This window comes from Garra rufa, chromosome 6, assembly GCF_049309525.1.
Source record: "Garra rufa chromosome 6, GarRuf1.0, whole genome shotgun sequence".
Lineage (NCBI taxonomy): Eukaryota > Metazoa > Chordata > Actinopteri > Cypriniformes > Cyprinidae > Garra > Garra rufa.
Window position 1 is genome coordinate 45982191 of NC_133366.1, and position 11345 is coordinate 45993535.

The 11345-nt window shown below is 33.6% G+C and overlaps 1 protein-coding gene across 1 annotated transcript; it reads right to left on the reverse strand.

Annotated features, from left to right (window-relative positions):
• Positions 1-474: 474 nt before the first annotated feature.
• Positions 475-8918, reverse strand: syngr3b (synaptogyrin 3b). The gene is made up of 4 exons (XM_073842467.1): positions 8776-8918; positions 5914-6148; positions 4587-4732; positions 475-2352 (listed from the first exon to the last, which is right to left on the reverse strand). Exons 1-4 carry the CDS (start codon positions 8875-8877, stop codon positions 2134-2136), a joined length of 702 nt encoding a protein of 233 aa, XP_073698568.1. The 5' UTR covers positions 8878-8918; the 3' UTR covers positions 475-2133.
• Between the last annotated feature and the right edge of the window lie 2427 nt (positions 8919-11345).

The window sequence follows — 11345 nt, forward strand, 5'->3', positions numbered from 1 at the left end:
ATTCGGACTTTATTTCTCAGAATTGTGAGTTTATTTTTCAAGTTTATATCTCACAATTATGAGAAAAAAGTCAGAATTGCGAGATGTGAACGTAATACGTGAGACGTAATTGAAAGAAAAAAATCTGAAATTAGAGATAAAATGTCACAATTACCTATTTTTTTTTATTTAGTAGCAGAAATGCGCTTCCATAGTTAACAATCACAACATAGCCACAGTCGTAACAGTCACATTTTTCCACCTTCGCTCAGAACTACCTAAGGATAAAAGTAATTGTTCACCCATAAATGATTCCTAACCCCCATGTTGTTATTATTTATCTGTGAAACAGTAACTTTGAAATGTATTTTGGGTTTGTAATGTCAGAAGGAACATGATTTGAGCCCTTGAATCACTGCACACAAAATGGCGTCATTAAGTGCTCTGCTTCATTGTACTGGTTCATCTTTATTCAGGACCCCGTAGAACTGTATGTCATCTTAAATACTTTAATAACCACTGTAACTTTTTCCATTAACAAAATATAACAATCACATCTCTGCATTTTACCATATCATGCAATTAGACGGAATTAGAGCAAGCACACACGCATTCCCACCCATCCAGACTTACACACACACACACACACACACACACACACACACACACACACACACACACACACACACACACACACACACACACATATGCACAAGTATGCTTGTTAAAGTAAACAATCTGTTCCAGTAATCTCAGTTATCTCATCCGGAATGTCTCTGACTGCTACAAGAGTCCATCAGCAAATGCACACACACTCATTAGCTCATTCTCTTCATCATTTCTCATTCTCTATGACTGTCTCTTACTTTAGTGACATACTGTAAGTACTTACAAAGACATTTGCTAATTCTCTCTCAACAAAAACAGATTTTGACACAAATGACGTGGACAGAACTGATTTAACTGCATTAAACATTGATTGGTGTATAATTTGGTAGAGCTGTCGATCAGCTGTGCCAAGAGTGTATCATTTGATAATCAGAAACATAAAAATAAGTATAAGCTTGTTATACTTAATGGTGCACCAAGTAACTGCTGCAGCTTGGAAAACATTTTACTCTAAAAGAAATAAATGTTTGTAAAAGAAAAATGTTGTATAAGAAATGTCACTCATAATTAGTTATATTTGGGCTGTCAAATTGATTAATTGCATCCAAAATAAAATAAAAAAAAACTTTGTTTTTATAAAATATGTGTGTGTGTACTGCATATATTTACATATAAAAATAAACACACATACCCACATGTATATATTTAAGGAATATTACATGTATATTTATATGAACAAATATATATAGTTAATTTTTATATTTGATTTATATAAATTTATATATCTTACATATATATTACTTAAATATATGAATGTATGTGTATCTTACAGCAACACACACACATATATATATATATATATATATATATATATATATATATATATATATATATATATATAGTTTTAGTTTTAACTTTAGTGTGGTTTTCTAGATATAATACATTTTCATTTCAGTTTTAGTTTTATTAATTTTGGTAATTCAACTGAAATTAACTTAACTTAAGTTTTTCAATTTATATTTATACTTTATATAGTCAACTTTATCCCAATTAACTTTCAATTAACGAAAATGATTTTTAATAAGCACTGACCAAACAGTGCCATCATTTAGAGTTCTTTTTCTGAATTACCAGAATTAAAGCGATTAAAATTCTGCCATTATTTATTTACCAAAAAACATCTGTTTTTGCATAATGCAACAGCTAATACTTAGTGCACCTTTAAATAATTTTTCATTTTAAATAAACAACAATAAAATGCTTTACTAAATAAATAGCACATGGTGATTTTGACAATTATTTGTAGCCAAATATAAAACATCTGGGCAGGCAATGACAATCAACCCAAACATCCATCTTTCCCCGACTTAAAGTGAGACTACATTATCAGACTGTATTATAGTGCGGACAACAGAGGTGAGCATTATCCCCTCACCACCCGTTACTAAAACGCGATACGGAACGATACATTTAGCTAACATTGACGGCAGTCTATACTCTGTCCTTTAGCGCTGCTATATTCCTTGCCTTCTGATTGGTTGTGGATTAAAATGCAGGCGGGATCTTGTATCCAGGGGGGCGGGTCTCCACAGTTTCGATGAGCGGCGGACTCTGATAAGCGTTGACGGGGATGGTGGTCTGACCGATCACGTCGTTGGAGGGGTACGGCTGCTTGGGCGACTGGGCGGCCATGTGTTCGGAGGTGAACAGTGTCATGTCAGTGCCGAGCAGGAACTTCTGAACGGCGCACACTGTAAGGCCCGCCTAGTCAGGAGAAGCAGGATTACGTATATTAGTTTGATTAGCATGTTAGTGAGAAAGACAGTATCAAGAGTAGTAGCAAGAGTTAGTTGGAATGCTTGAGTTAACAAAGTCACAGTATAAACACACAAGACTACTTGTTCTAGAAATACAGTTTGTGACTGAAAAAGTGGCTCATGATATGTCATAATACAAGCTATAGTCATACATTTACTGTATATCCATGTCTGTGTACATTTACATTATCATTCAAAATACTAAGACTTTTTAATGTTTTTGAAAAAAAGTCTCTTGTGCTCACCAAAAATTTATTTGATAACAACAAAATACAGTAAAAGTTGTAAAATGACTGTATAACTGAAATAATTAACTTCAAAATGATTATCTTTTACTTGGCTATGTGGCACAATTATTATTTGAGGAAATCTCAATTAGTAACTGGAAACTTGTGATGGCAGATAAATATGTCTGTCATTAAAATCTCTATGTATACTATGGAAGTCCTATTCCTCCACTAAATAAAAAAAATAAAAAAGGTTATTGCGACTTGTCTGAATTATTTTCTCTGAATTATTTTATTCTGAATTTTTTTCTCACAATTGCGAGTTTACCTCTCGCAGTTCTGACTTTTTCCTACATACAGTATAAACTTGCAATTGCGAGTTATAAAGTTAGAGTTGCAAGATATAAGTTCACAATTCTGACTTTTTTCTTTGCAATTGCAAGTTTACGTTGCAAGTTGACTTTTTTTCAGAATTTATAAAGTCAGAATTGAAATATAAACTCGCAATTGCAGATTACAAAATTAGAACTGCAAGATATAAACTCACAAATCTGACTTTTTTCCACAGAATTGCATGATACAAACTCTCAATCCGGACTTTTTTCCTTGCAACTGCAAGTTTACTTTTCACAATTCTTCTTTTCTCAGAATTGTGCCATAAACTTGCAATTTCGAGTTATAAAGTTAGAATTGCCAGATATAAACTCACAAATCTGACTTTTTTCCTCAGAATTGTGCAATACAAACTTATAATTCTGACTTCTTGCAATTGTGAGTTTGCATCTTGCAATTCTGACTTTTTCCTCACAATTGTGACCAACAGTATAAACTCACAATTGCAAGTTATAAAGTTAGAATTGTGAGATATAAACTTGAAAATCTGACTTTTTTCCTCAGAATTTGGACGATAAAAACTCAAAATTCTGACTTTTTTCCTTGCAATATTTTTTTAGCTTGTAATTCTTACTTTTTTCAGAATTGTGACATAAAGTTGCAATTTCGAGTTATAAAGTTAGAACTGCGAAATATAAACTTGCAAATCTGACTTTTTTTCCTCAGAATTGCAAAATATAAATTTTTTTCACTATTGCAAGTTTACATCTCACAATTCTCAGAATTGTGACAAAAACCTGCAATTTCAAGTTATAAAGTCAGAAATGTGAGATAAAAAGGTGCAAATCTGACTTTTTTCCTTAGAAATTCGCAATAGAGATTCTGACTTTATAACACGCAACTGTGTGAGATAAAAGGTCACAGTAACCTTTTTTTAACTTTTTTGTTTTATTCAGTGGCTTCTATAGTATACAAATATAGTGTATGAAAGCTAGGGATCATAACAACCAGCAATAACATCTATTCAATAATATCAAATCTTTACAAACTGTAGTACTTGTTTTTATCATTATATGCAAAATATAAACTCACCAACATTTATGACACATTATTTGTGTGCTTTTATGCTTTAGAGATTTATAATGTTTATTATAAATCTAGGTTATTGTAAAGTGCACACACTGTACACTCTGAGAAAAAAAGGTAGAAAGCTGTCACAGGAGAGGTTTCCAATTGTACAAAAGCTAAAAGGTCCATCCTTTGTACCTTATTTACCCCAAAAAGGTACATATTTCTACCTTAAAAGTACATGTTAGTACCTAAAATGTAAACCTTGTGATAGATTTGTACCTTTTTTTTCATATTGATCATATTGATAGCACTTTGTACTACTGAGTGCGCATTTGAGAGTATTACATGAAATCTACATCTACACTATTGAGAGACTGTTAGGCTGTTTGGACAAAAGCCTCTGTGTATCCTCCATAAAGGCAGTGTTCTTAAACCTGTCCACTGCTAGCAGACATAGATACGCCTGAAACACAAACACCAACGCTAGCGGTGAATATGAAAGTAATACTGTCTGTATCGGGTGCTGAATGTATAAGATGGAGTGTCTTACCCAGGCAAGGATGGAGAAGAAAGAGAAGGCAATAGCTGCTCGTGCTGCGTCTGACGCCTGATCCAGCGGCAGCTCCTTAGGGGACGTGTGACTCCACTGACTGGCCAAAAAGCAGAATCCAACAAACCAAAGGAACGTCCAGAATCCTAAAGAAAGGAGGAAAAAAATATAGGGGAAATAACAAATATAGACTTGAAAAATGTATTTCTGATTGATTTTTTTTCCATTAAGGGGCCATTTCCAGAGGCATTTTTTAAATTCATGAGGGCAATTTTTATTGCAAAAAACATACTATGTTTGTCTTTAATGTCAAATACTTAAATTTACCCAATTACTTTAATCAATATTTTAAACTGTTGTTAATAACAATATACTGTTTAAATTATATCTAAATTTTACATGTTAAAACATTGGCTCATAGGGCTGCAATATTATGACAAAAATCATTATTAAAATCAAAAATAGACTTGAACATATCTGTCCAAGTCTATCACAAATTATGCAAAACCTCCTGTTATAATCACTGAAGCTATGAAATTAATCTTATATTTACATTGTATCTGCACTATGCTTTTTATCATGACCAACTTAAGTGCCTCTGATTGGTGCATTTTCAGTGCTGATTAATCTAAGCGCCTCTGATTGGCCAATGCATTCCTAAGTTCAACAGAATTGCATTTGATTGGTTAAAAGGGTCAGTAAAAGCAATCTGATGCAGTGTGAGCAATGTCATTTCGTAAATTGACAATTTTCATTTATTTTTCAATTTGATTTTAATCACGACAGCCATCATTTTTTGTTTGACCCTTTGTCTAGGATTTATGGGGCATTTTGGTGGCATTTTTGCCACAAGCCCTCATTCATTTCTGACGATTTTATAATAATCCAAACATACTGACAATTTCAGCAATTGGGTCTATAGATCAAATAAGGATTGTTATAGTTAACTAAATTAAATAAAAAGCTATATAGACAGAAAAACTGATAGAAAGGAAATGATACACTAACTAAAAATAAAAATGGAAAATCTAAAAACTAATTCAAAATATTAACAAAAACTATAATAGTGTCTCAATTATACTAAAATAACAAAAATGCATCTCCCAGCCAGTTTCTTAAACTTTTCATTACTACGACAGCCTGTACTAGACATTTCTAACTGATATTTAGTGAAGATACAAAATTATAATAAACAAAATGAAAAAATGCAACAAAAAAAAAATCTGATTGATTTTGAATGAAAATCACTGATTGGATTTAATTGTGACTGCATCAGAATAAACTAATTATCATCATTCACAAAATGATTAATGACTGAATATTTTACCTGAAAAAACTATCTCCAACAGCACCGCTCTCTTTCTGTCTTTAACACTGCTGATCTGGGGGAAGTAGACGTCCAGGGCCAGGAAGAAGACGCAGGCTAAGAAAGCCACAATTCCTATAGTGATGCCGTAGTTGCAGGCGTCTGCGTTCTTATTAAAGACACAGTGCAGTCGTTCGCTGCCCATATTCACATAGCCCTCATTTATTATAGAAGCAAAGACTGCCATGGAGAAGATCTGGAGAGAGACAGTGAAAAAAAAAACACACGAGTCAGAGAAAAGAGTATATAAACTTCATCCATGGTGTTAAATTAATAAACCCCCTTAAATTATTTGCATTCTCAAAAGGTGAAGCTTTTCTTCTCGTATATTATACATGCTAAATGGAAGCGACACGTCATTCTTTTGACCAATGCTGTTATGCATTTCCCAGGAAAGAATTTCATTTACACCTTAGGGAGAAAATGTGGCTAATTCGCACTAATGCAACAGATCACGCACAACCACACCCACTCAAACAGACAAGAGATCACGAAAAAGTGCACGTAACAGAAAGATTTTTTTTTTTTTTGCTATTTTTGCCAATGAAACTCCATAAACTGACACATTCATTACATCACACCGTCGTCATAGAAGCAGTTACAGCTTCTTTAGTTATGGGCTGGCTTGATAAAACATTGTGTTAAAAGAAGAAGCAACATCCAACATGCCTTGAAGCTCTATATCTGACCCTCTTTTGTTGATGTGACCTAATGTACTCAAGTTGATTCAGTCGTATTAAATAACATACCCTGAATAAAATCAGTTCATTAAAACTAGTACAAAACATTTTACACTGACTTTTTAAAAGTCAAAACAAAATCTTCCTCTACCCTTAGGCACAGATTTGGTAATTGGTGTGCATTATAAACATGTCAGCCATCTGTGAAGTTAATATAGTAAGTTCATTTATAGTTCAAGCTCACTTGCATTTTCATTCCTGAGAAAGGCCGCTGGCTTTTAAAGTTTCAGAACAGTACAGTATGGTTATTATTCTGTAATACAGCTTAGATAACTTGGTTCTAGTTACTACAATTACAAAAAATGTAACACTTTACAATAAGGTGTCATTTGGTAACGTTAGTTAATGTATTAACTAACATGAATGAACAATGAACAATACATTTATTACACTATTTATTAACCTTTGTTAATGTTAGATAATAAAAATACAGTCGTTCATTGTTTGTTCATATTAGTTCACAGTGCATTAACTAATGTTAACAAACACAACTTGTGATTTTAATGAGTTAAATGCTGAAATTAACATTAAGATTATTAAATGCTGTAGGAGTATTGTTTATTCTTAGTTTATATTAATTAACTATTCAAAAACCTAAAACTTTGGTGTGTCATTTGGATTAGGAGAAAAAAAATGTCTGTTTTTATAAAAATGCTGACTTTCTGAGACAAAATGTATAAGTTTCGATCCAATTCTCAATCCATTAAAGGAGTAGTTCACTTTCAGAACTAAAAATTTTCAGATAATGTACTCACCCCCTTGTCATCCAAGATGTTCATGTCTTTCTTTCTTCAGTCGTAAAGAAATTATGTTTTTTGAGGAAAACATTTCAGGATTTCTCTCTATATAATGGACTTCTATGGTGCCCCCGAGTTTGAACTTTCAAAATGCAGTTTAAATGCAGCTTCAGAGGGCTCTAAATGATCCCAGCCGAGGAAGAAGGGTCTTATCTAGTGAAACTGATCGGATATTTTTAAAAGACATTTACAACTTATTTACTTTTTAATCTCTACACAGAGTACACACAGAGCTAGGCGAGACGAGCATTTGAAGTTAAAAGTATATAAATTGTAAATTATTTTTTAGAAAATAACCGATTATTTTTCTAGATAAGACCCTTCTTTCCTCAGCTGTGATCGTTTAGAGCCATTTGAAGCGGCATTTTGGAAGTTCAAGCTCGGGGGCACCATAGAAGTCCATTATATGGAGAGAAATCCTGAAATGTTTTCCTCAAAAAACACCATTTCTTTACGACTGAAGAAAGAAAGACATGAACATCTTGGATGACAAGGGGGTGATTATCTGTAAATTTTTGTTCTGAAAGTGAACTACTCCTTTAATGTTTAAATCCACTTCAGTTTAGTTTAGTTTTTCACCCCATAAAGGTCAATGGTACACATGCATTAGCATCTTGACATTATTATTACTAATCAAAAAAACTTAGCTAATTTTGTAATTGTAATACACAAATGAAGCCAGGGTTGTAACACCAGTGACAACACAGAGACACATCCACAAAAAGCACTATTGATCAGACTAAAATCAATATATTATACACCAATGGCATGTAAATAAACCAAGTGAGAACAGGACATCATAGGTAAATCATTTTTTTTGGGGTAGGAATATCTGCATGTGTTCACTCTTTCTCTTACCTTCAATAGTATTTATTAAAATGCTAGGCTATTCGATTTAAGGTTTATAAAATATCTTAAATCTATTGTTTAATATTATTATTAAAGTTATGTATTCTTCACTGTATTTTCAAAATGACCTAAATATTGCAACCCGTGGCACTACAGCAGTTTTAAAACTGCGCGCACGCAAAGCGTGCGTCACCACCACAGCAACATCTGACGTGGGTCCACCTAAAGAAGACAGCATCCTGTAATAACACCCAATCATTACATTAAACGATTACAGACGGCTTTTAAGCAAAGAAAATATACAAAAATAAATATATATAACGCGGGGTGGAAAATCAACCTTCTTAAAATAATCATTCGATCGATTAATAAAGGGCAATAGAAATGGCAATGCATCATTCTGCCAATCATAGTTCATAGAAGACCGCTGTTCTTACCCATGCCAGGACTCTTAGGATTGTCTGTGGTTGTTTGATGAACGCGATCAGATCAAAGGCCGAACCGGCTCGGCCCGCTCCAAACGAGCCCGCTCCATCCATCCTCCCAGTTAGTGTGGCGCGCTGACTGCTGCTGTGCGATACTCTGCGGAAGAGGAGAGTGGAGCGCGTTCACGAGCGCCTGTCGCGCACACCCATAGTCGAGCGCGCGCCTGTCAGTGTTAAATAATGCTGGGGGTTTTGATTCATCTCAGTGACTCGAATCTTTTGAATCAGTTCACAAAAGAAGCTTCATTGATTCAGTGACCGTTTCCTGCGCCGGTAGATGGCAACAACTTGATGTTAGTACCAAGTAAGTAGGCCAGTCCTTCACAGTTTTAGCGAAAATGCAATAAGCCAAGGAATGAGTCCGTTAGGTAAGAAAATACAGTTTATAAACTTTTTTTGTTAGAACATAATTGTATACAGCACTGACCATAGAGGGTTTGCACTTACTTCACGGTTTGGTCAGTTACTCGGACACGCGGCCATATTGGAGATAGTCGGATGTAAACAACAGCATGGATTGCACTGGTAATGTACTACTGAATACGTTGTTCTGCTATTTTATGCTGTCTAAGCCATGGAAGAAACGTGTGGAAACTGCTAAATCATATAGAAAAGCACTTAGTAAGCAGGAAAGGGCACGATATTTTGACACACTAAAGTTAACATGTGGTAAAGATACGTACAATCAGTGTTAATTAAGATATTAGCCTAATATTTCATCTACCTGACCGGAAATGCTAAGAACAAACACAAATGGTGTCAAGATTCTTGCCCTGGAAATTATGGTTCAGTTTGGCCAACCACAAATGCCTTTTTGTTCCTCAGAGAGTTTTTTGCAAACTTTTGGCAGTCTATAGTACTCCAAATGTCATTATTACAGGCCATTTACATTATAATAACAGTGCCGCCAATATGGCGAATGATGACGTGTGAAAACACTATGCAAGAATGAGTCAGTTAAATGAGAAAATGCCATTAGTAAACCTTTTTTTTTTTTTTGGTGATAACGTAATTGTATGCAGCACTGACCGTCTTCTGGTGCTGCGGTATAAATGTAGCTGTTTAATCGTTCACTTAGTCGATCTGTAAGTTATTCGGGTCGTCGTGATTTTGCCAAGTAAGACATGTTCATCTTTTGTTGATTCTGGATCAACATTACTGTCCAAAAATATAGATTTAACCCAATCCCTACCCCTTAACCTAACCCTACCCACAATTTATTCCTAAAAGCAGAGGGAAGTAATAGCTGATTAACAAGGGTGTAGAAGCACCTAACTGATCCCAAGCATAAAACTGACATTTCCTCAAAAGTTATCCATCAGTTCTGATTGGTTGGTTAGAATTAGAATCAGAACAAGGATGTTGATCCAGGACAATGTTGTACTTTGTGAAATAACGTTTACCAGTTATTCGAGTCATTAACTGCCGAAAGTCTCAAGTAGTTGGCTATAAAAAAAAAAAAAAATTATAAGAGACTTTAAAAGTTGCAGGGTTCAGCATAAGATAGAGTTTAAGGCTAGTTTAAAGAATTGCCACTTTCCTTTTCGTTTTCCAGAAAGTTTTGAATTACGATTTATTTGAATTTATGGTTGCAGATGTTCTGCAAATAAACTTGTGTATATTTTCATTAACTAGAAAATATAATTATTTATAGCAAATATTTTATGAATATAAAATATAAATTACTAAACATAAAAACTGAAGTCAATAGTGTTTAAGGTTCAAAAACCTTTTTTCCAAAAGTCTAAATCAGACCTATAACTTTATCATCCATTTTATCACCTGCAGGTTATGACTTGTATCCAGCTGTAGAAAAAGATAACAATAATAGCCTTAATAAATTATGAGTTTCTAGATTAATTATGAGATGTCCTAATGCCATTTTAATAGTGCATAGTCATCAGTCATTTTTACGCATTCATAATTCTTCTGCTAATCTGCTTACTGACTGTCCTTCAGTGGCAACCTTGTTCAGTCAGCATAGATCAGCACTATGGATCACGTAAAAATATATAATAATTTAGAAAAATAGATTATGTTTAACACTTTGGGAAAGCTGATGGTGATATTGATTAATTGATTGCTTTTTTTTTTTTGGTAATGTGGTTGTTTGACAGTTATTATGGGTTTATTTAAGTTAAAAGTTGTTATCCCACGTACCTACAGTTCAAGCTAGAATAGTTTAGAGCATGGATGAATGCATGGATGCGAGTGTATAAAAAAAGCCTGTGAAAACTATTTGCCTGTGACTTTTGAATATAATTTCAAATGACTAAGTAAATAAAAATCAGGTTAGGTAATACTGGTAATACTCCATATGGTGGCAGTATAACATACTGAAAAACATTTCAATTATACAGCATAGTGATTATTTATAGGTATGGCACCCTCAATTTTTTTTTTTTTTTTTTTTTGACAGTTAAGTGACTTATAAATGTGTGAATAGTTTGATGTTGCATTCATTTATTTTCTCAGAACCAACTTGAATTTTCTGCATTGTAGAACTTTTTGCATCGACTTTT

Bases quoted from the DNA above. Each gene is read 5' to 3' on its own strand.
- syngr3b (XM_073842467.1), bottom strand. From the start codon at position 8,877: ATGGATGGAGCGGGCTCGTTTGGAGCGGGCCGAGCCGGTTCGGCCTTT. The intron at 4,733-5,913 runs GTAAAATATTCA...TCCTTTCTTTAG, and splicing joins GTTGGAGATAGTTTTTTCAG to GATTCTGGACGTTCCTTTGG. The intron at 2,353-4,586 runs GTAAGACACTCC...TCTCCTGACTAG, and splicing joins TCTTCTCCATCCTTGCCTGG to GCGGGCCTTACAGTGTGCGC.